The 24,899-nt window shown below is 41.7% G+C and overlaps 2 protein-coding genes across 4 annotated transcripts in view; one reads left to right on the top strand and one right to left on the bottom strand.

Moving 5' to 3' along the window:
• The first annotated feature begins 386 nt into the window (after positions 1-386).
• LOC134494918 (protein FAM163A-like) lies at positions 387-7,366 on the top strand. The gene is made up of 2 exons (XM_063300170.1): positions 387-487; positions 5,036-7,366. Exons 1-2 carry the CDS (start codon positions 395-397, stop codon positions 5,441-5,443), a joined length of 501 nt encoding a protein of 166 aa, XP_063156240.1. The 5' UTR covers positions 387-394; the 3' UTR covers positions 5,444-7,366.
• A 5,284-nt stretch (positions 7,367-12,650) lies between these two features.
• Positions 12,651-24,899, bottom strand: part of LOC134493728 (ADAMTS-like protein 2) — a 30,625-nt gene continuing 18,376 nt past the window's right edge. Inside the window, exons 10-18 of one of the 3 annotated variants that reach the window (XM_063298469.1) lie at positions 24,026-24,449; positions 22,924-23,030; positions 20,561-20,687; positions 19,104-19,317; positions 17,066-17,221; positions 16,330-16,500; positions 15,142-15,318; positions 13,904-14,048; positions 12,651-13,342 (exon numbers count right to left, since the gene is read on the bottom strand). In XM_063298469.1, the coding sequence (XP_063154539.1) occupies positions 13,224-13,342; positions 13,904-14,048; positions 15,142-15,318; positions 16,330-16,500; positions 17,066-17,221; positions 19,104-19,317; positions 20,561-20,687; positions 22,924-23,030; positions 24,026-24,449 (1,640 nt within the window). In that variant the 3' untranslated portion in view covers positions 12,651-13,223. The remainder of the gene's footprint in view (positions 13,343-13,903; positions 14,049-15,141; positions 15,319-16,329; positions 16,501-17,065; positions 17,222-19,103; positions 19,318-20,560; positions 20,688-22,923; positions 23,031-24,025; positions 24,450-24,899) is intronic. The other 2 variants (XM_063298468.1, XR_010067595.1) reach the window with 2 other exon arrangements.

The raw sequence follows: 24,899 nt of genomic DNA, 5'->3' as shown, positions 1-24,899 counted from the left end.
GCCATACTACTTTGGTAGAAAGAGATAGGTCGTTTTTGAAAATACTGAGGGAAACATACATTATAAATACTTTCATTAATTGTCAGAGATAAAGACATTCCTCTTCATAATAAAACAATCAATATAGTTTTGCAATTAAATAAGCATACCCCTAACTTTTATTTGCAGAGCTTTAATGGTTAAAACCAACTCAGCTGTTGACCAACCAGTAAGCAAGATGCTTTATGAAAATCCTATTTAAATTATTTTTAGAGCTGTGTTTATAAGAATGCAAAAACAACAGGAGAAATAGGGATCCCAGGGTTGGGGGGCTTCTGAATTCTTGCAACTAATTCTCTTAGCTTTAGTTCACCATCTTTCCTCCATTTCTAGAATTTGATGGAGAATCGGTCGGATGACAGCAGGAACTGTTGTCATCACTGGCGGAATACTAGCAACTGTCATCTTATTGTGTATCATTGCAGTTCTTTGCTATTGTAGGCTACAGGTAAGACTCTTTCCTGTATATGCGACATGGACTTCCTTTTGTATTCAAGGACAATAGAACATTGCATGCAACAAGCATGTTTCCTTCATGTTCCTCAGGATAACACAGACCTTTCTCTTCTATAAAGTATGGACAACTTAATGCATGGACACCTCTGGGGCAGAAGTGACAAATGAGAGCTTTGAGGATGGTAGACTCAAGTAAAATACTGTCTAAGCCAAAAACCCAGTGGTTGCTCTTAGACATCTTTATCTAAATCCATCATTGTCACTGACTAGCAAATCAAATAGTCAAGATTATAAAAAGAATGTAAAACCAACCAAAGTGCAGGGAGCCATGACATAGGAAAGAAAGCATAGCTGTTATTATCTAGAAAGAGCAATAAAAATGCCTTAAAGTTTAAAACATTTCTAAGACATCAACAGGAATGCATATGGCATTTACTACACTACAGTAAGTATGGATAGCTGGACATTAAAACTAGATCCTGAGTGCTCAAAACAAAATGACTGCATTAATTAAGCCAAAAATAGAGCCTACATGGACCCTAAAACGTAAGGAAGTTTCTGAACAAAGTGCCCCTTCACTTTTTGACAGAATCATCTCTGATTGTTCATCTTTGGCCAATGTACTGTAAAATCAATACACTTAATCAATTCACTTTCAAATGGGCCAAGCAATGTTTCCCTCATGTTGGTGAAGCATTTAGATACACTCCTTGCTGTCAAGGATGGAGATAAGATAGAATAAGTGTGGCAACTGTCCAAGATGGGCACAGCATTTCGGTGTGAATGAGCTGATGCAATATTGTCTAAAAGGGGTCTCACATTTAAGTCAGTGAACACTCAAATGGGAGAAATTCCAAAAGGTTCCAGAAAGGACCTCATTTTTTGTAGTGCTGATGGAATTAATGAACTGCTGAAAAACAGCTGGATCCTTTTCATGCATATTGAGGAGCCAGTCAATATGGACAAGATCAACAGCATAAGGCTGGCAGTACAGCAGTGGGCTTAAAAAAAGGAACAGAATCTCTAGTAGCCCGTCTTCTTGCATTAGTACTATTATTGAGAATAGATGGAACTAACTGATTAGGTTGATAAGCGATGGAAAGATCCTTTTTATTGTCCAGACTTGTGGGTTTGCAGCTGTCGGACTGCCTGTCTGGCTAGGAAACTCCCTAAGATACAGTAATGTGAGCATCAAATGTTTTCCTTAGGTCATCTCTTTTAACGGAGATACTGTAGCTGTTAATTGCTCAAACAGACCTATAACAATATAAGCTGTTAAAAGACAACATTTGGCCAGAAATCTGAGGATGATTTTACAGTTACATCCTCATTTAGTTCATCAGTTATCAATCCTCATTAGGGGCATAAGTACAAATACCAAATTCAGGGTGGGCAACATGCTTATCAGAAGCAATGTTTTACGGAAAGTCATCACTCCATAAGAGTCTGTCATCTTCATTTAAAAGAGAGGAGCCCAATGCTTCATCAGACTGTTGGGAGAGTACCTCAGCTACATTCACAGAATTCATCAGATTCCAGGAGGTGAGGTTTTCTGGAGCAGCCTTTGAAATGAGGAGCTCATTCATCTTAAGTTGTTTTGCTGCCTTGGCTGGTTTCAGTGTTCCAGGGCTGGTTCTGTGTCTCCTTTGCTTGCCCATAGCACTGGGAACTTTTAAGCTGCAGGGCAGAGTTGTGAGTTCATCTCTTAAGCAAACTATGGGTATAAAATGAGATAAAATCAATCAAAGATAAAATAAAATGAGATGAAATAAAAGTAAAGCGTCCAAACAAAAAATGTCTAGAAGGCAAATAAAACAAGAACTGAGCAGAGCTTACTAACTGGGCTGCTCCTCCAATGCCATTTTGGGGCCTGCTCTTAGACATGTCATTTTTGTTCAACCTTTCCATCCAAACAGATATAACACAAAGATAATAACATCCTCATCCACACAGCTGTTTTGTTGTGCTCCCCCTAAATCTTGCTGGCCCCACAGAGCACTCTACCATGCACCTCAAATAGGCTCAGGCTATACTGCTCTCCATTCAGCTTCAATGTGCAACTTTCTGAGGACTGCTGGAATTCCAGCCCTGCCCAGTATCAGCCATCACATGAAGAGCATTCTCCAATTGGTTGGCATAATGCTCTTGTTAGTCATGCACTGCATTTTTTTATTTTTTTACTCTCCTGTTCTACTGTCAACTTTTTCTTCTTATTCCCACTACAGATAGTCCTCGCTTAATGACCCTAACTGGGACCGGAATTTCCATCACTAAGTGAAGCAGTCATTAGGTGAAATATCACATGACCGCACTGCTTAGTGACAGCCGTTCCAGTAGTCCCTGTTGTGGTCGTTAGGCAAGGACCTCATGCTTCTCCTGCCCTGCCGTGTTCACCTTGGCTTCAACTTTCCCCACCTGCCTATCTCCATTTATGCACTTTTGGCCCCCCTGCACTCTACCTACCTCTGCCTCCACCTACCACCCCCAGGTGACTTTTGCCATCTTCTTCCTCCTGCTGCTGGTGAGCCATGCCCAGCCTTGTGAAAGCCCAGCAGCTGCCTAAGCCAGGTGCACCTCGTCAGCAGTGGGAGGAAGAAGACAGTGAAGGTCAGCTGGGGGTGGCAGTGGGAGGCAGGGCTAGGCAGCAGTGATAGAGTTCTGGGTGGCCAAAAGGGCAGAGATGGCAGGGAGATAGGTAGATGGGGGGAGTTGAAGCACACCCTGCAGTCATAAATGTGGGCAGGCTGCCAAGTGCCTGAATTTTGATCACATGACTGTGGGGTTGCTGCAACCGCCATAACTTTGAGGACCGTCTGTAACTACTATTCGTTCAGCACTGGTATAACTTCAAACAGTTGCTGAACAAACGGTTGTTAAGTGAGGACTACCTGTATGGCTTGCCTGTTTAATCTGTTGACTACTAGGTGGCAGCAAGAATTAGAAGCTTTGGTATCTCTTGACTGCCAGGTAGTGTTGGCCTGGACCTGTACAGCCAAGATGTTGCCATAGGACAAGTGTGGTCGAAATGCTTGAGTATGAGAAAGGGGTTTTGTTGTGGGGATTAGTGTAGGAAAAGGAAACATGAGAATTGGAGAAGAGGCAAGGAGATAGGGCTTCCCTGGAAGTAGTGGTCACTGGAAAGAGAATTCCCCAGCACCCAGGCTGCAGAAAGCCAACTTCAGTTATATCCATCAAACCAGGGTTGGGCTAGTCAGTTGCAGTGGTTTGCACTCTCTACCTCAACTATTCAATATTTTGTTCATTAAGTGGCAGCAAAGAGTAAGAGTTTTTGTATTTCTTGGCTCCTTGCTGGACTGCTTTTTAGGTCATTGGGTCAACTACCCAAAGTGACAAACAAACACAAAAACATAAGTAATGCAAAGAACCAAATTTTTTAGTCCTACTTTTCATAGTGTTCATGAAACTGGGACAGCATCGCCATAAGTGCTTGATCAACCTGTTTACAAAAAAAAAAAAAAAGGGAGAGTGGCACTATGGAAGCCAAAGGGGATGAAGAGGTCAGGGACAAGACTGAAACCGGGAGGTCCCACAGGAAACTGGCAGAACCAGCTGAAGCCACAAAATATGCCTGTCATTTCAGGCCACCTCCCTAGTGCACATTCATGCATCCTACATAGCCTTCATGCAGTGTCTTGAAGTGGGACATGAGGGGAAATACCAATTCTGGAGCATAGGGCTGTAAGCCATCTTCAAGTTGCCTCTGGCATCTCAGTGGTGGAGGCTCTCAGACTTGTGCTCAGGAAACGTCTAGAGGACCATCTTGCTGAAAGCCAAAAAAGTAGGTCCAGAAGATAGCCACATGAGAGTTCTTACGATATTTAAATGTGCAATTGCTGGTCTTCTGATAATGAGTCTCTGTGGCATAGAACTGAAAAGTGGCTAATGTTAATCTTTTTCAAAATAAAGAAGATAGGATTGGGAATGTCTAGGAAATTACAGGCCTTTAACTTAATGTTTCTTCACAGCAAGTAAGTTTAAAGCATTATTAGGAATAAAAATATTGAGTATATTAATCAAAGCGAATATTTGTAGCTCAGGGTTGAACTGTGGAGTTCTTGTTGCTCTCTGAGCCTTGTTTTTTTCTTGCAGACGTGCACTGAAGATGTTGCCTAGTCTGGCAATGAAACGTCTGCAAGAAAACAAGGCTCAGAGAGCACCAAGGACTCCACATTGAGTATATTCATTGATAATGTTATCAATGGCTATTAATTATGATGGTGGTATATTATATACAGTGTCCCAGGGATATGCCTCTGAATACCAGTTGCTGGAGAAAGTACTTCTGAGCTCCTATGCTGCTTGTGGGCTTTCCACTGGCCAGCATGGGGATAAAATTCTGGAAGAGAGAGGCCATTGGTCTGATCCAGCCAGAACGTATCTGGTGTTTGTAGTGTATCTTATAACTTGATGTGAAAATTGCTGAATGTAATGTATGTACAATACTTTGAATGCTCAGTGTTACTCTATTTGTGAAATGCCCTTTGTGTGTGCTAACAAAAATATTTTCCTCCTGCTGTAGTATTATTGCTGCAAGAAAGATGAAGCTGAGGAAGCTGAAGAGGAGGAAGAGGAGGAAGAGGAGGAGGAAGAAGTCAACCTTCCCCTGCACTCACACTATGTTATGTGCAATACTTGCAACTCTCGTATCATGGACGGGCAGGGCAACTCCTCCTTTCCACCACATGAGCTTAACAAACAGAGCAACCGGAACTATGGCCCAATATGTTCCCCCTACAGGTCTCCCTTTTACATACGGACCACCGACATGGTGCGGAATGGGGGCGAGAGTGTCACCTACACACCCATATGCTGCAAGGATATGGGGCTGCCTGTCAAAATGGCAACCCACCAAAATTACCCGGTGACCCATCACTGCACCATCCACGAGACCTTTCCAAATCTGAGGGCTTTTAGTACAGAAGTATGATCACTGTCTATCACTATCACGGGTGCTTCAGTGTGATCCTTTTTGTCGGGTGGGGATTTCCATGTTATGTGTTTCAGCCAAAATGGAACATGTGCCCAAGACCCACCATTGTTCCTGATCTTTGCAGCAAAAGATTTGTATCGTTGTGCAGATTTCAGCCTGCAAGCTGACGTTGTTGTTTTCACTGAAGGGTCTTGTCTAAAGAGGGCTATCTACAATACAAAATTATCTTGCAATTCAAGGTTCTTGGAACTCCACTTTACAATTCCATCCCCACTAAGAGGTTTGGGATATACAATTAGGCAGCCCCATTTGTCTCTCTCTTCAAAGCAATACCCACTCACTTTCCTTGATTAGTAGAGTAGGCTCACATTAGTCAGTTCAAGAACTCGTTGGGGGACATCATAATTCCCCACCAGCTTGGTGGCATCAGTGAGAGGTATGACAACATTTTTACTGAATTAGTGTTCATTGGAGGTGGAAAGAGAGCAAACAAGCAAGCAAGAAATGAAATGTTCTGATTATTTTTGTAATTCATTAGTTATGGACTGAATGCTTTATTTGTACTAGAATGTAAAATAGGCAGCCATTCTGTACTTAATACACACATGTACACACATGCACAAGCACACACATATACTAACGATAAGAAACTGGGAGCTGAAGAACTGGAGAAATTCCCAATTTCTTCTAAAATCTGATTTTTTTTAAACTGCAAAAACATCCTGTTCTCCCCAAATCCTCAATTCTTAACAGGCTTTTTAAAGAGCACTTAATCCTGACATTTAAAAGCCACACCTTCCCCAAGCTTTGTTAAGTTTTCTCTAACCTCCCATCCCCATGTGATTAAAGCTCGGCATTCTGGTAGAACTGCAAAAGGTAATATTTTTATCACCAAGCCATGATATGGAAGGATGGAAGTGAGTATGAAGGCCAATGCCAAATTCAATAGTTTCATGACTTTTGTAAGGTAATTACCTTTTAAAATACAACTGTCCAGATCCAGAAAAAAATGTACTGAATTGATTTCTGAGTTTGATTGATAACTTCTGCAAGTCTACCCTTTGCTATTTGTGAAATGTTCAGGTGTTTGAATTTCCGATGGTTTGATCTTCCAAGGAGGGTAGATAAGGTTATTTTGGCAACTATTTTTGTCTATTCATTTGAACAAGCACAACAGTCATTCTCTGAAGTATCAATCGGCAATCAGTCTTGTATACTCTTCTCTATTTATATGAACTGAATGTTTATCAGAGAAGGCATTTAAAATCTTAGCCTAAAATGGTAATCATCTCAAAAAACTCAAGGATGCTGAAACGATAAAGGAATCAGTGTATGTACAGGTATACAGACTCAATTGATTTCAATTATATTTTGAACAATTTGAGTTTAATCTGGATTGTGCCCCTTTATCCTGGTCTATAGTTCCACTGGAGCTGCAGCTGAGTAAAACCTGGGCTCCCTCCACAATAGAATCCTAATTTTGTATAGTTTAAAATTCTATGGAGAACCAACATGCCAGAGATGGATCTCTAATGCATACACTTTCTCTTTACCCACAGAATCTGTCAAGACTTTTCTGGGTTGGGGGAAGAACTAATGTACTCTTCCCACTTCCTGTCTTGCACATAGAACTTACACATATTTCTAATCTGGAAGACATATGACAAATGTGTGTCTGCATCTGCAGTCCTCTGAGGTAGGACAGGCAACAATAGAGTTATATATTGCCAGCACCACCCTTCTTATGTTCATGACTAACTTTCATGCTGAGCACACAGAAAACCATGCTTTGAGGTTCTTAATCCTGTAGATGCCTAGAAACTCTCAGTATTCAGGGAATAAGCTCTCTGGGGTCAATGAACAGGAGAAAGTTAACTCAAATGTGTGCAGATAGCTGTTTCTCATATGAAGCTTTCCTTCCTTCCTTCCTTCCTTCCTTCCTTTCCTGCCTGCCTTCCTGCCTTCCCCTATCTGCCTCCCTCTGCCTCTCTCCCTCTGCCACTTTCTCTCTAATCCTGCCTTCATTCAGATGTTCAAGGCAGTATACATAGTGCTCCCTTCTCCCATTTTCCTGAGAGGAATTGACTGGTCCAGTGAGCTTCTGTGGCCAAGGATGGTAATGTTAAAGAGAGTCCAGAAGCTATCACAGCCTTCCAATACATGAGAAAGCAGTGTGTGTGCTTCAGATCATTTAATCATGGAAACAGAGTGCCCTTGTAAGGTATATGAAGCCACTGAAATAAACTCAAAGATTTTCCAGAAGTGTTTTTTTTTTTAAACTAAGAAAAATCTAACAAAAGACAATTTCATTGTTTGCTGTGAAGGCTGCTTCTGTGATAGGAGGGAGAGTTAGAGTGGAAGCAGTACAGGTTACAAAGATTGGTTTGGCACAGAATGTGAAGGCAGGAATTTTTGAACCTATTTTTTTTTTTTTAAAAACAAGCTAAGGAGATTGAACTGGGCATTTGAAAGTTGGGGGGATAAAAACTGTTATATGCTTATTTTTCTTATATTCTGTCTATACATCAGGAAGGGGAGAATTTCCAGTGACAAATCTGAAAGAAAGGAGAGAAAGGAGAGACCTTTGTCAGGTATAGCAAAAGTCTTAGAAATCACTAAAGTGATAGTGCAGAAAAACAGCCCTCAGAAAATTCAGACTATTATCAGAGGAAGACCTATGTCTGGAGTCACCTGGAATTCAGGAATGCAAGAACACACACCCAATTAGGAGTTTAAAAAAGTGTTACACACGAAAGGATTGCCATAGCCCTGAAGCACTTCCCTAACTCCAGATTCACACAGCCTCCACATGCTTCTGCTCTGCTTTGGTTGGTAGCCCATGATTTATATTTTATCATGCCATTGATCTCCATGCTGGGAAAATCCTGTTGTTGTTGTTGTTGTTAACTCAGTGCAAGGTTTCTGCCTTGCCATGCATTACTTAGACAAGGCTTTGCAAGGTTATTCAGAAGTGGTTTGCCATGGCCTGCTTCCTAAGGCTGAGAGAGAGTGACTGGCCAAAGGTCACCCAGCTGGCTTTGTGCCTAAGGTGGGACTAGAACTCACAGTCTCCCGGTTTCTAGCCTAGTGCCTTAACCACTACACCAGACTGGCTCACTTGTACTCCTTTCTGGTGAGCAGGTATTTGCCCAAACTTCTTAATTTTGCTAATGATACCAGACTGTATAATAGATTTACAGTCCCCAACATAAGGTTTTAGATGTTGTTGCCTATAAGCCATTTAGAAGTGCACTCAGTTTCCTATATGGACATTTTCTCCCAAACTACACCTTTTACATAGTAGTTGTTTAATCCTATTTTGTGACTGGAAAAAAAAACATGGCCACAATCCATTAAATCCATTATAGCTTTGGTTTCCTTTGAGCATATTTCATCAGGTTTTCTTCATAATAAGTCTGCACTAGGGCTGTTCCTAGCCCAACTTCAGATGCATCCTCATGTAAGGTGAAAAGTTGAGGGTAAGCTAATCCTTATAGCAGTGATTCAGTACATAACACCTTGTGCAGATTGTCAAAAGCTTGCTGACACATAGGAATCCAGGTTACTTTGGCTGGTTCCTTTTTTGCAGGTTAGATGAAACACAAAAATCTAACACTATATTTATAGGGGGGGAATCAACATAGTAAGGAAACAGACTTGTGTTTAGTCTTCTGTCTATGGTACTTTTTTAAAAATTTAGGAGAGTGTGGGGTTTTTTGTACAAGTGGGGAAGCTTACTGCTCACCTTCAATTTGAAGTGTGCAACCTCCTCTGCTGCTTCTTTGTGCTTTACTCTACTGAACAGGTAGATTCAGCCTAGGTTCCCTTGAAAGTGATGGAATGGGACTGATAGCCCTTCTAAATATGACCCTGAATGGAAAGGAAGCTGGAAAAATTCTGGATTGTATTTCTTTAGACTGCAGCAGGAGAAACTTTTGAACAATTTGCACACTGAAAATAGACATCTAATTGGTTCCCAGGCGCAATTCAAAATCCTTAAACCCTCCCACCCCTCAGCTCCAAATGGTCTAGGACCAAGGTGGCTCCAGGATTGCCTTTTCCCATACAATCCAGCTTGTCACATGAGAATTGGTGGCTCTGCCCTGGATGCTTTCATTTAAAAAAAAAAAGTGAATGGCAAGGAGGGGCATGGCTTTCTCAGTAATGTTTTTGTGGCGCTAGAACAGGAAGTGGCAAATTAAAATTTAGTCAATGGGGAGAAAAATACAACACTATTATTTTTACTTTCTTGCCATTGTTCTAATTACTTTTGCCTTAGTCCTTTGTTTTTCTGAGGTTTAACGTTATGATAGTTGCCTTGAATTCTTACAGTGCTTTAACTAAAGGATCTTCTCTTAACATATCAAATCAAGGAGAAAGATTTAACACAGTCCTTTTCTATGATCTGTTTGTTTAGTACACAGAGGAAAGTTGATCTTTTGCTTTAATCTGGAAAAGAACTGAATAGATCTTTCTGGACTTCTCCCCCCACAAGCTTGGCCATTCATTCATTCATTCATTCATTCATTCATTCATTCATTCATTCATTCATTCAGGTTCTAAGTCCATTCAGTCACCAACTCTGGCCATGGCATAATGGCAAGGTCAGGGAAATTGCTGCAGCTACTGGGACACCATGAGAAGCCCGATGTCAGCCATTCATGGTAGGCCAGGTCAAGAAACTGGGCAGGGATTCAAGGAATGCTCTTCATTGGAGTAAAGGTAGAGTAACAGAATCTTGAAAGTATCTCCAAGTTTCTCTTTGTCCCATCTTACACTATACAAAATCAAGATAGGGCTATTTTCAATTTCTTTCTCACACTTCCCTTTCTCAAGACTCTACAGTCTTTTCTGCAGACCCCTCCTTAATGGTGCACTCATTCCTTCCCTGTCCCTAAGGTCAGTTTTATACCAAAGCTCCTACAGGAAGAGCCCAAAGCAAGTTTTCCCATTATTGTTATTCCAGTTTCCACAGATCTAATGCTAATGCCACAGGCAAAACAGAACAGAAAGGAGGGGCTCTGTGGAGACTCCAATGCCACTATAATATAATAACCAATCTCTTGTGGTAGTTTCTTTCACACTGCCAAAAAACCAAGAAATGCATTACAAAAAGCCTGCACAGATTTCCATAAAATTTGCCTGCTGCAATGCACGTGTTTACATTAGATGCATTTTCAGAATGAACCATAACTGAAATTAAAAAACAAAGAATACTTTCCCCCATAGTGGGGAAGACTGTGAACAGATGATGGGTGTGCTACTCAAATCTGCTGTTGATAGGTCAGTTGGAAGCTCCCATTCTCTCCTCTGACTTCTTCAGCTTTCAACCAGATTTGATTTCACAGCCTTTCAAGTGAAGAATTGTCTTATGTAAAGTATGAAAGGTCATTCTACTTTTGACTGCTTTTACACATGAGTTCCTCAGGAAGCCTGTGCATCATCTGACCTAATTGTATAAAACTTTTTCAGCTTTTGAGGCTCAGAACATGGTCAAGATGGGTGTAAGTGCCTGGCCTCTGAGCTAGCCAAAAAGGTTTTGCCAGGAAGTGGCCAAAAAGGATTTGTATGACGCCATGATGCCACCAACCTTAAAGGAGGCAAGGATCCATCCCTTCTTCATGAAGGCAAAGGCCTGTTTGGACCAACTACCACCCAGCTAGAAACGCTTCTTTAGGAAGTGAGGTAATTGAAGGGAAGATCTCTCTGCTGATGTTTTTAGAAGCCCAGATTATCACCCTAGAGTCTAACACCTTATTCTGATTTCACAGAGCCATTGGAAAGTACCCCTCCTCTCAAATTCTGATGTCAGTTTCTTTTATCACTATCTGCTGCCACTTAGATTTTCTTTAAAAAAAAAATTGACCCAGTGGATAGAAAACGGGTGATTTGCTCTGTGCTATTATTCAAACCATCCACTGTTTTTCCCCCGACTTTCCTTGGGTCATAGTGCTTATCCTGAGCCCCAAATATGACTTGCTTGGTCCTGTACAGACTGTGCCTCTCAGGATGATCCCATGAGCTTCCAGCTTCCCTGATCTGTGCAGCTTGGACTAGGATGACTGGAGGTGCAGCATCAATGCACTAGCGCTCCCTCCTTGTTCTTTCTGAATTCACGAATAGAACAGGTGGCTTTCAGAAAGCCAGACTATCTCAGTCTCTTCCTCCACTGGTGATATGTTCTGCATTACTGTTTTTTTAAGAATGTAATGCTGGCACTTCACTTACAGCACTTCCACACAGCTACCCTCTTCTTTCCCCAATGAACAAATTGTGCAATTGCCTACACAGCTGATTAACACAGCTAATAGCAGTTCTAGATAAGCCAGAAAGTACTCCTTCCAGCGAAGGACAGCATTTGGAATCAACCTGCAACCAACATTGCCTTTGTTTTGCAGAGTGAAAAAACAAGCCAAGCCAGTCACAGTGCTGCCTCTCTGCTCTATTTAGAAAGCCTGACGTGGGGACACTGGATGTTTAACAGATGTGGAGAGCACCAAGGAACCAGGATAAAGCAGGGCTTCTTGCCCACGGAACACCCCTTCAAGAACCCTGAAATAGTGCCCTTTCAAAATGGAAGTTCTGTGACTCTTCCTGAACCACAGCTGGGCCAGAAGCAAATTGGCTCTCTGCTTGGTAGCAATAATAGTGTGGGTTCTAGGGTCAATGCCAAGACCAGTGTAAAAATGCATGTAGATGGTCTGCATAAATGCAGGAAGCTCAAGATTATATTGAATATAACTAAAAGAAGCTTGCATTTTCTAGGGAAACCTATCTCTGACAATGAATTGTTATGGGGCAATCCCTGGCCATTCTGGAAAAGCTAAGCAGCACTGGCCCTGGTCAATACTTGGATGGAAGACTATCAGGGAGTACTAAGGCTGTCGGATAGATTGAGAAGTTGAAAAACATCCCAGAATAAGGCAGTGGCAAGCCATTTGGCAAGAAAGTAGCACGGTTGTGTCCATGAAGTCACCAGGAAACAAAAGAGTCTTTATCTTTTATTGTCTTTATATTCTGCTTGTGGGCTTCCCTACAGCCACTTGGTTGCAGTCAGAAACCAGGTGCTGGATTAAGATGGCCCATCACTGGATTTCCTTTTATGTCCTAATGTAAGTGAAATGTTGGGTATGGTCTAAAACAGTGTTTCTCAACCGTAGCAAATTTAAGATGTGTAGGCTTCAATTCTCCCCATGCTGGCTGGGAAATTCTGGGAGTTTAAGTCTACACATCTTAAAATTGCCAAGGTTGAGAATCACTGGTCTAAAACATGACATACGTGTTACGCTTGGAATTCGCCTAGGTGTATAAAAGGATGAAATAGCAACATCATCAAAGTACAGGGGGCTGCTAAAACAACGTTGGGCAATCTGCACATCCCAAACTGTGTGTAGTCTCCAAACAATCTCAGATGATGCCACTGAAATTCAGAATCAATCAGGGAGAGCAGTGGTGCATCCAGTCCCAGGAATTCAAGGAAATGGGGAAGCAGAGACTGTAATATTACTTAGCATGACAAAATCCCTGTGAGTGGCATCAAGGTGTTTGGTTATTAGGTCACCTGCACAATATACAGGGGCAGGCCCACTAATGAAAAGGCCTGTAATCAGAGTCATTTTTACAGCAACATAAAAGCTTTTAGTAAGTGGACCGATGTTCTGGACTGTCCATAAGGATCAGGCACCATTCTTTCTGGTCGAGAAGGCAGGCTTCCATCAAGTTTCTCTCTTAAGAATGCTTTGCTTCTTACTCTGAAGCTGAAGACACAGGGGCCAAATCAGAGTGTCTTGCTCCTACAAGACCTGCAGCAAGCCCTTCTGTAATACCAGTGTGAACAGAGCTTTACTTTCAGGACCAGCACACAGTTGGCTGTTGCTTTGTCATCACAGTCTTCATCTGCAGAGGGGAAAGACAACACAAAGGTTAGACAGAGGGTTCGTCACTTGAATCCCCTTGCTGGGCTACCTCACCAGAATATTAACTTGTATTTCAAAAACCCTGCTGACTTCAGATGATACGGTGCGTGCGACCTTCCTTGCATCTGCAGTCCCAGGCACACACACTCTTCCATCCTCTCCCTTTCTCCAATTCTTCCTTTCATCTCACTCCTCTGAGCCAGCCTCTTCTGTAAGCCCCTTGACATGCCGGGTCTTTGCTGCCTTTCTTTCTATGTGCCTGTTGGTCCTCCCCGATTCAGAAATTGGCAGCTGGCAGCCACAAGGCCTTCTGCTTGGCCACCTTTTCTGTGACTCACTAACTGGGTTCACATTGCACTAAGCTTCAAACCAACCAATTAGCCACATCATGGCTTAGCATTATAAGTGATCCTAGTGCTGACCGCTTGGGTTTAAGTCCCTGTCCACTTCTTCACAGCACACTTCAACACTTCCTGTTGAACCAAGAGCTGCAATACTTTCTGCTTCCTTAAGCTAGAGCCCTGGACACGTTGCTTTTTACCTGGAGCATCGGTGGGACACAACTGTAGCTGGCAAGCCTGCCTGGCTTCAGGCTTGGATGCTGACTCACAGCCTTGGCCTAAAGCTTCTCCTTGGTAGCACTTCACTTCACGGAAACGCAGGCCGGTGCCGCAGGTCTTGCTGCACTGCAAGGGATGGGGAAAAAAGTGTTCACTTTGGTACCAAGTGTGGATGTAAAGCTCAACCAAAAGAAGCAGTGCATAAAAGGAAATCCACCAGGGCTGCTCCATAATTATCCTCAAAAATGGTGTCCCTTTGGGTCAGCATGGGTGCTTGAGTTAAACTAGTAGAAAGTTGTAGCAATGCTCCATTTTCCAGTATATCTTAATTTAACACTTTAATTTTTAATTTTAATGACAATTACAACAATAATTTATTAAACTTGTATGTCACCAACTCTCAATGACTCTGGGTGGCTCCCAACAATCAAACAAAGAAATTACAATAAAATCAATAAAAAATAAAGATAAACGATCGCAAGAACAATGAAGTGAGGGGTCTCACTCTCCCTCACCAAAGGCCTAAGTGAAAACCAATTAAATTAATGTAATACTTTAATACTGAGACCATGTTTAAACATCTACAGGAGTACCAAGGTCAGGAATGCTTGCACGACTCCTTTGCCAGATTGTTGGATCTCCAAGTAGCAGTAGTGGCAATACTGTAGGTTTGTCTAATTATGGTTATCTTTCCTGATCCAGCAAGAGTTACCTCTGTCCTGGTCACCTCTTTAGATGACTGCATCAGGCTCTGGACAGGGATACCCGTGAGCTCGTTTAATCAGAGCACAGTGCAATTTGCCAGGCACAAATGAAAGAGCTGTCTCATGCCTCACCCCCAAATAAGAGGGCTTGCTCCCTTGCAGAGCTGCAGTCAAGCCCCACGTGCTTTTGCAAAAGGCATAAACCCACGCCTTTGAAACTTACAGTGCTATAAGTGTTTATTGTATTTTATGATTTTTAAAAAAATGTTCTATGATAATCTTTTTGAATGCTGTGCACTGCCATAATGGTTTTCAGAAAGATGGTATCTACAAACTTTAAATAAACAAGGCTTTGGAAAGCACTGCCAGGAATCAGAACGGGTGAAACAGAGCCACCCTGTTCTCTCCTATCAAGGTTTGTGCGGGGGGACCTTCCCTGCCGTTTCCCTTCAGTCCTGCGCCAAGTCCCACCAGCCCTGTCCAGCTCTCCCGACTGCCACAGCTCCTCCATCTACCTGAGACCAAGAGGTTGAAAACCATGTGGAACAGGGTCTCTGGAAACACTGTGCTTGCATTTCTGGCTTTGGAACAGCCTCGCAGTGCTTCTCGGGGTACTCTTTGTACAGGCCATTTTCTAGTCCCGCACAAAGCACAGTCCGCATCTTGACACCTCGACCGCACGTGGCATTGCACTGCAACGGAGAAAGCAAGATGTCATTTTCCATCCGCATGAGAAAGCAACCGCAGCTGCATGACAAACCCACAGTGGGGTCATTCCTTTAATTTGCAAGGCTGTCAGTAATTAATTCAAAACACAATGGGTTTGGGCTGGAAAAAATGCAGGTGGTTTGCTGAAGATAAAGTTAATGTTTTATATATATAAATGGTAACAAAAATCCCAATATAGTCCCAATTCCAATGCTGCCTGCTCTTACTGCAGAACCAGAGTTATATTTACTGTACATTTACATGCCATTCAAGAGGCTAGAGGTTACATGTTCATTTTTTATTTTATTTTTCATGTTTAGATCTGTTTTACTCTAAAAGGAAAAACTAAGCTAGGTAAAAAAGAAATGCAGAATGAACAGTAGTTCCTCTGCCCTTCAGTGAAAGAGGTTTGTTTCTCCCTAAGCTACCAGCTGATGAGTAGGCTAATTCTGGATGAGAAAGAGAAGAAAGGGAGGCAGAACTGATTTTAGCAGGTGAATGGAGAAAGTAAGAGGAATCGGGATCTTTCTAAAAATTCTTTGTATGTGTTACCGGCTGTTCCTTTTACATGTCAGGCTTGATGGCTTAGAAACAAGCAGGTGGCATCTAGGAGCAGCTCAGAGGGACCAGGTAAGCATTAGTGTTTTATACAACCTCCTTATATCACCCAATCCGTTTGTCTAGGAGTTGCTACCCTATCTCCCAGGCCATATGCAGTTCAAGGAGCTGAAACAATCCAAAATCTGTCCCATCAACCCCAAACTGACAGAATAGCAAAAGGAGAACCTGCTATTTGAATCCCTGCTTTGACACTGCATGATAGAAGTACAGATGAAAGCAAGACACTAAAGTGATTTGACTGAAGTAGCTTCTGAATTAGCCAGCAGACACTCTCACCGACAGGAACCAAACTTTTATTTTGGTTTTGGGCTGGCAGCAATAAGTTCAAGAGTCTTCCCTAAGAACAGAGATGCTGTGATCAAGTGCAAACTCACATGGTCCCATTCTTGCTCGACCCAGTGGGCAGGGCAGTTCTTATCTCCACAGGGATAGATTGCCAGGGGCTTGGTGTTGGGATTGCATTGGGACTCCGAGATCAACTTCCCTTCCACATTGCGGCACGTGACCAAGCGACTCATCCGTCCCTCACCACACAAACCTGAGCACTTGGAGAAACAAAGAGACTTTTCAAGGTAACCGGGTTTAAGCAGCAGCTTAAACATTTTACATTTTTAGATGTATCTGCAATTCTGGGCGGTTACTTGGGACATGCAGATTTGGTCTTCATGAAGAGGTCTTCATCTACTTTTGAAAGGATGCCTCTAGACCTCATGTTTTTACAATAATTCCAGAAAGCACACAAGCAGTTTCTATTCTAGACTAGAATTAATGTCAGCCAGATTGGGAAACTGACTCCACAGGAAGACTAGAACTAATTGAGGTAGGCTACAGTAACAAAATCTTGCAAGTCTGCTTGTGCTTCTCCTCCCCTCCCTCTTATACCACAGTGAGACAGGAAGGAGTCATCCTGAGTCTTTTCTTAATACTATCTTCTTTCCCAGGACTTAGGGAATGCTTCTGTCCTTTTTATGTATGTAACATTTTCTGAATATTTGCTTCAAGGCCATCTCCATGGCTCTCTAAAATTAGCTGGAATATTTCCCAGGCCCATCCCACTCCATGAAGACTCTAATGAAAGAGACCAAAAAAAAAAAATCAGTCTTGACTCACCGGTCCCCAGTCAGAGGCAGCCCAGTGTCTGTCACATGGAGGACCTAAACACTCCCTCTCGTTGACAGGCTTTGTGGATTCATTGCACAGTTTGGGTTCGACTGAACAGCGGACTTCTCTTTTCATTGTCCCTTGACCACCACACCGAGCAGAACACTGCCAAGATGGGAAGAGGAGAGAAGTGGGAAACAGAAAAGACAAAAGATCATGACATGCAGCAGCAATGATGAAGTCAAGTTATAAAAACACATTATGGCCAAGCTTACCCATCACATTTTCTTCTGCCCTACTCAGATACTATGACTATTACTCAAGTGACGAATGCTAACAATTCATGGGTCAGTTTATGCATGCCTTCCTGACAAGGGCAAATGAAGAAGGTGCCTCAGGCAGCAGATTTTCAGCACCAGTAATTCAGTAACTGGACTTTGGTGTCAAGGTGGGAGTTTGGGCCAGCCCTGTTTCCTGAAGTAGTGCAGTCCTCAAGTACTGTGCTAGCTCAGTTTGATACAACTTTTTGTCTAAAATTTGTCTTGAAAATTAGCCTCTCTCTCTCTCTCTCTCCCCCTCTCTCCCCTCCCCTCTCTCTCTTCCTTTCTCTTAAAACAAAATCAATTGTCTTCACAATTTCAGGCAAAAAGCTTGGTATCACAGGTGAGATAAAATATATGTGTAGATGCAGGAAGGTACATCTATTATCAGGAAAGGTGTGAGGTCTCAAACCAAGTCCCTTGCAATTAATCCTCAGTGTCTTACTATTGCTATAACATTAGCTCTCTTGATCCTCAAGCCCCCGGCCAAACTAGGGAAAATAATGCCATCCACTTTGCAGCTTACCACCTGAACGCAAACTAAAGGTTGTGCCTGACTTCCACCCTGCCAAGATCGTGTCCTCACTGATCCACATCCAAGTTGGACATCAGCTACAACATGCTCAAGAACTAGGCTAGACATGCAGATTATTCCACAGAAATTGTAATTTCTGCACAGAGTTGATATTCCTTGTCCCTGAAATTTTCCAGTTCTCTACTTTTCTGAAAAATTTGAAATGGAGAATAAAATGGAGAGAACAAGAGCTGGGTGAGGTCCGGCTGGTAGTTTTTCTACTCTCTTTCTAGTGTTCTGAATAATTTATGCCAATGCCTTGCACTGTGATATTTGAAGTTCACATGGGTTCAAACAAGTTTTTACAAGGAAAGTTCAGTAAGATATCTTCAGAGTCATTTGTGGCACTTTTTTCAAAAATGAAAATCCTTTGTGAAGCTCCTGCACTGGTTAAAGAAACAGTGTAGAAGGATAGGACGCATGCAGCTTTTATTTCCTTTCATCAACAGTTCCGTCAAGTCACTAGTTTATATCAAACAGCAACTAAGATATTTACTGAATGTATTTGGAAAATGTAAATGAATAATAATACCTTGGTCCTCACACTTGCAGCTCATCCTGCCTTGCCACAACTTGTGTGGACCCAGGATTAAGACCATGTCTGCAAAACATTGAGACCATCATGTGGGCCAATATTATACAAATTTTTAATTTAAAGGCTAACTACTGGTACCTTTCTTTAAAATAGATTTTAGCCCTGTGTTTCAATTAAGGAAGAGGAAAAAAAAATCAGTGGCCAAATATGAGAGAGCAGGACTCTTGCACCTTTACTATCAGATGAAAATTTCAAGATAAAGTATACCTGCTTACATTTCTTCTTCTGCACAGCTAAGTAAGGATGCTGACATCCTGTCCTTTCGTGCATCTAGCCACCCTATCTGCACTTGCTTCCAAACTCGGGTATCTAAGAGACATTCAGTTGCGTCTTTGAAGAGATGCACACTTAATTAGTTCCTTAAACCCATGTTGAAAACCAGGGATAAGCACCTCCATGTTCTCCATATGTTTTGGACTTCAACTGCCATCAACCCTTGCCAGCATGACTAATGGCAAGGGATTGGTAGAGTTTAAAACATCTGGAGGGCACTATCTTATCTAATTCTGTTGCAAGCTCTTTATCTGTGTGTGTTAATCTTGTCCAAGAGCCACATACCTCAGACCATTCTGACAACTCCCACTGCGGCCCGCAAACTTTGTTCTTGCACGATTTCCGTTCCATAGGCCTGGTTAGCCCAGCTGACTCACACATGTCATCGTAGACTGAACTATCAAAGCCTGGAGCTAGCATCTTCCAACAGCGCACAATTCGGTACTGATAACCTTCACTGCAAGTCCTCGAACACTCACTCCACTGGCTGGTCTCCCACCTCCACATAGGAAGCAATGGCAAGAGAAGGGAAGAGCAGTTTGGGCAGTTTAATGCAATGGGGGAAAAAAACAGCAATAAAACTGGCTTAGGACCTATACAGAGTCCCAAACCAAAGATCCTTCCATAGGTTGTATGATACTGACATTTCAGACAGGTTCACCCATCCTCACTACTGTTGCTGGAAGGAAAGGCATTATTTTATAGTATTTTTCCTCATTATCTGTACATATAGGCAGTGTCCATATGCTCACTTTCTCTGAGGGTGAAAAGGAAACTCTGGAGACAGAAGGTAATGGATAACAGTGGTGCTCAGCTCTTCTCCAATGGCTATATAATCGTATACAGAACTGCAGCCTTAACCGCGCACAAAAATTTTATTTATTTATTTATCACACTTCATCAAATCATTAAAAATGATTTTTTGAAAAAGTTTAGTAGTCAGCACCAAAATGTACTCTACCTTGAGCATATAACAAATGATGGTGAGGTGGTGTTCAGTGAAAGGAAGATACAAACTTTACTCCTAACTAGAATACAGAGCAAGTGCTTGTGGCATTTTATTGGAAAAGACATCACATTTTACTCATAAAAGGCTAATGCAACAAGGTTACCAATAATATTCAGGACTGAAGCCACCAAATGGAAGTGTCTCTGCAAAGGTTATGTGGGGGCCTGGAGTGTTATAGAGAAACGCTGCCTAACGTCCTTCTCCTTTGAGCATGAAGGCATTATGTTGGTATGGACTCTGGCTTTCTTGAAATCTTTTTGCCTCCTGTAATTTGAATTTGGTATGCATCAATTCATCAAAATTAACAGGATTAATCTCAAGGAAATTCTGTTTAGGGTGGGAACATTAACGTGGAATAAACTGCTATTTCTTTTTCTGAAAAAATAACAGGTGGGATGCAATCTGAAATGCCCTGTATCCATTCTGTGCCCTCCCCACAAAATGTTTTTCCACACTGAGAGTGAAAATAACATACAGTTGACTCTCAATTTTTTCCTTTTGTAGGAGCAATTCTGTCTACTCTATAAGGAATGTTTGTTCCCCTCCAAATTCAAAACCTTTAAAACTTGCATAGCAGTTTTGATACATCCGCATTTCCACAAGGAACAAAGGGACAGAAAAATATTTCACATTACCTTCTGCCAGCCTTAAGCTATAGGGTTTAATTTTAGTATTCAAAATTAATCACACAGGTTCCAGAATGCCTTCACAAGAGCCGGCTCTTTCCACTCACCTAGGCAGGCACTCTCGGCCTGCACAGAATTCATGGGTGGGTTCAGGACGAGTCAATGCATCGCAGTAGGCTTCTTCCACTTCCACTCCATCGTAGCGGACACACATAGCATAGGAGGTGCTGATCCCTGTATGCACAGCAAAGTTAAATCATCATTAGCTACTCAACAGGACTGGGTGCTTCACTAATAACTATGGTCCAAAGAGGTGGCAAGTGACTGTCTTTCCCCCAACTCTAGGTCTCATGCAGAGAGAGAAAGTAGGGATTTCTTCAAAAGGGGGAAGATATTCTCCCCCTGCTCTGTGAGAAAGCATGTTCTTCTTTCCATAAGGAGATGCAATAGGCGGAAGGAATAACCTTGAGGAACAGGAGGAAGAGCCATTACCAAGACAGCGGTGAGATAAAAGAAATCTGAGTCTGGGCCAGAACTGTAACCTGAGAAAGCATCTCAGAAAAGACCATCTCTAGTTCTCATGAAGATAAAGGAGGGAGGGGGGAAGTACATTCAGACTTGCAAAATTCTGTTACTATAACCTTATAATAAAAGTAGTATTAGCTTGTGTGACTTTGATTTCCTAGTCTGGTCTACCTTGGAGGGCTGACAGGAATATACATTCCCAGCTTTCTGAAGTTGTTCAATCACTATATGCAGAATGCTCTAAAGCTACAATACTGTAGTAGTTAATGCTGGGAAAAGAATTAGACCTGTGCAGATCTTCAAAGGTTCAAGCAACACACTCCTTCAAAGCTGCTTTGCAAAGCAACCTGATCACTTTGCTCTATTATTTATAGAGTCACTTTTATAGTGAGATGGGCGGTGTATAAATTTAATAATAAATACAACAAATAAAATATTTATTTGAATGTATTAGCGGCCCAACTCCAATGGACTCTGTGAGCACTCTGCTCTCCTTTGCAGCCCCTGAAAGTTTCTCTGGCAGAATTAGCCAAGTTTTGGCAAGCCTGCCAGAGAAAGTGCTTCTAACCTTCACCAAGGGCTCAGTCAGTGGTGCCAGAGGATGTGCTGCTTGCCTCCGCTGTGATGGTGGAAGGTGCAGCGCTTGCCTTTGGCAGCAACCATCAAAAGTGATGGCGAGCTGTGCTGGGAAACAAGCCTCTTTGCCTTGCCTCCCCAAAGCCAGAAGTGACCCCTGTGCAGGTGCAGAGTGCACAGAAGCCTCTTCCAGCTTCCACAAGTCTCAGACAGGACACTGTGAGAAGCTTCATCATGAGAAAGTACTTCATCAAGGCAGATCAATGAGAAAGTACTTCATCAAGGCAGATCACATGGCCTTGTTGCTTAATGAAGAGAATCACATCACGGGACATTCTTACCGGAACTTATGGATAGCCAATTAGAAAGAACTCATGAAAGACTGACTATATACATGGCAACCGCAGCAAGACTATTATATGCACAACAATGGAGGAATACTGAAATTCCTACAATGGAGCAATGGGTTGTGAAGATGTTGAAATTGTCAGAAATGGCGAAGCAGACCTGTTTGGTCAGGGATAAAACATTATGTATCTTTTTATAAGACTGGAAACCTTTTATGGATTTTTGCTGAAAATAGAGGAAAGTGAAGCAATGATTTATGGATCTGATAAATGAAAAAGGACTAAACAAGGGGCTGAAGGGATTTTTGTAATATTAAAGAGGGAGGTTGGATAAGTTTGTGAATTTCTATTGCAAAGGATGTCGGAAGTCACTTATTTTTCTGACTCTTGTTATTGTTCTTTTTTCTATCTTTCTTTTTTTTCTGCTTTCTACACTTTCTTTCTCTTATCTCTATTATTATTTCTCTTATTTTTCTTTTAGATTGGTCTTTTATTGTTTGAAAAAATCTTTAATAAAAATTATATACTGTATATATAAAAAAAGAGAAACACATCAAGTTCACAGCCTAAAAGCTCCTTGTGGAAGCAAATCACAGAGACTTAAAAATTCCTGCAGGAAAAAAGACTTTAAAATTAATAAGAACAATGTGAGTAATAATTAAACCCATCTGCACTACAGCTCCTGAGCTGTCAGAGAAGACACTAAAAAGCTAAAGAGGAACACAGTTCTCTTATGTATATGCAAGGAGCCTACAACCACTCATATGTCTTACCTGATACAATAATAAAGTAACATCAAGCAGTAGGGATGGTGTTTTTTGCAGTATTAGAGGAAGTAAAGAACACATTTAGAGGTAGAACAAACACAAATGTACAGAGTTGAATACACCATACACTGCTGTTTGTTTCTGGAAAAGCTGTCATGTGGGCCCTTTTACATGCTAGAAACTGACCACAAGGCAAAATCCTTCACAAGATTCAAAATTGCCCACAGTAGTATCCAAAACTATGTGTGATGTCACCTGATGTGCATGTGGAGCTGCAAGGAGCATAGGCTGACACCTTCCAGCGATACATGTCAGCCAAGCTGATGTCATCACGGCCAAGGGGACTTAGTTCAAAGTCATTGCTGCAGGGAAAAAAAAAACTTGTGTAAATTTCTGGATGGAATATTTATTACCAGAAGGGAAATCTTTGCTGTCCTTCCCTGGTTTCCACAGAGGCTAAAAGGAATCCCCAGATGGCAACATATTAATTATTCCTCCACAGTCTGCCTATTTACAGACTGTCACAGGTGCAGAGCCTGTCAAGAATTTAATCCTTTAAGGGCAATGTTCTCCAGGTATAGGGCACGTGAGCCTGAATCAAAGAATATGCAATTTAAATACTAACAGGGCCCTCCTCATGGAAGAGGCTTCCCATTGTGTCTCTGCATGATTTACTGCTCTGGTGTGCAATGTTCCAATCAGCCTCCACTAAGGTTGTGTAATAGCGCTGTGTCTCCGCATCAAAAGTGAATGATCTGCACACCACTGATGCAATAGAATTACCCAATCATAGAGGAGGCTACCTTTTGCATCCTGTACAAGTGGCTACTTTAGCTGCACCTCTTCCAATCAGAGCAGTGGATTGGCTGGTAATTCTGATATTCACATACATTAAAAAATAATTCAGTCTACTAATTGAATCAAATTCAAGAATGAAGATTCCCTCAGATCTCCCAAGTACAGCAAAACACCGCTTTAGACCCATTTAAAACTAGGAGTCATTTGAAGAGCCACATGTAATTAATTTTTTAATATTGTATTTAGTTGAAATAAAGTCTAAGTTTTCCCTGAAATAGTTTATTTTTAAAATAGGGCTGTCATCTTAGATTTGCTGGGAAAACAATTATGAAGGCAGACGGGGGGGGGTGGGGTTCTGGCAAATCTAAACAAGTAGAGCATCTTAATCTTGGGGCTGAGGCAAGACTAAATTCAATTTGCTCTCCTTCCAATGGAGAATTTGAGAGGAAGCCAAGCTTGCTTCATAGCCAGGGTTCCTCCTAAATACTCTCTTTTTACATTACTTTTTTTTCCTGAGAACATTTGGCCTTTTCCTTCTGAATCCACTTTTCTTTCTCACCTTTCAGCACCAGGAGCATGAAGAGGCTCTGACTGCTGCTTATTCCCAAAGCTGGTTGGAATCCTGGAGCTGGAACTGGGGTTGGAAGAAGTTGCCATGACAGTGTCATTTGTTGCTTCATTCACTGCAAAAGGGTTGACATTCACTTTGTCTGGAAAGTTCTTTTTTGCAGGTTGCTTGTGCAGTCCTTCTGGCCATTTGATTGTTGCATGACCCCACAACCCTACTGTTGAATTCTTTCTCCCAAGCTTGGCTGCTGTGTAATGCAATGACCTACAAAAAGCAGCATTTTGTGGATCCTGGAGACACAATGACCTGAAGAGATGTAGTCTAGATGGACCAATCCTATTGGCTTCGTGGAGGTCAAATCTTGCTGCACCATGAGGCATGGCTGTGCTGATCATAATCTTATTGAGTCTGAGGGCTTAAGGGAAATGCATGAAAATGAACCCAGAGGCCCAGAAAATTATTTCAGTTTACTTTCTAAAATTAAAAGCATTTTGTCCCCCCCAAACACTTGTAATTACTCTCATTTGACCATGAATAATCTAGTTTCTGTATTAGATTATTCATGGTCAAATGAAGGTAATTTCTGTATCTGTTACAATGATAATCTTTCTTTCAGCACTTAACAATGATTTTCTATCTTTCATGACTGCACAGAAAAATGGCAAACTTTCATTTCAAACAAACATACTAACAAAAAAGTTCCAGAGATAATCTGCCTCATATTTGAAATTTAATTTAGAATATGCAGTCTAAATGTACAACTGGTATGTGTTGCTCTCTTTGAAAATAAAGCACTTTGAACCTTAGGCAAGCATAGCACCTCTCTGTTATTCAATAAATCAGCTGCATCTTTTTTTCAGGCACA

This window comes from Candoia aspera, chromosome 3 (genome assembly GCF_035149785.1).
Source record: "Candoia aspera isolate rCanAsp1 chromosome 3, rCanAsp1.hap2, whole genome shotgun sequence".
NCBI classification, from domain to species: Eukaryota; Metazoa; Chordata; class Lepidosauria; order Squamata; family Boidae; genus Candoia; species Candoia aspera.
The sequence above is the reverse complement of the archived record's forward strand: the minus strand, read 5'-3'. Positions and strand labels throughout refer to the sequence as shown.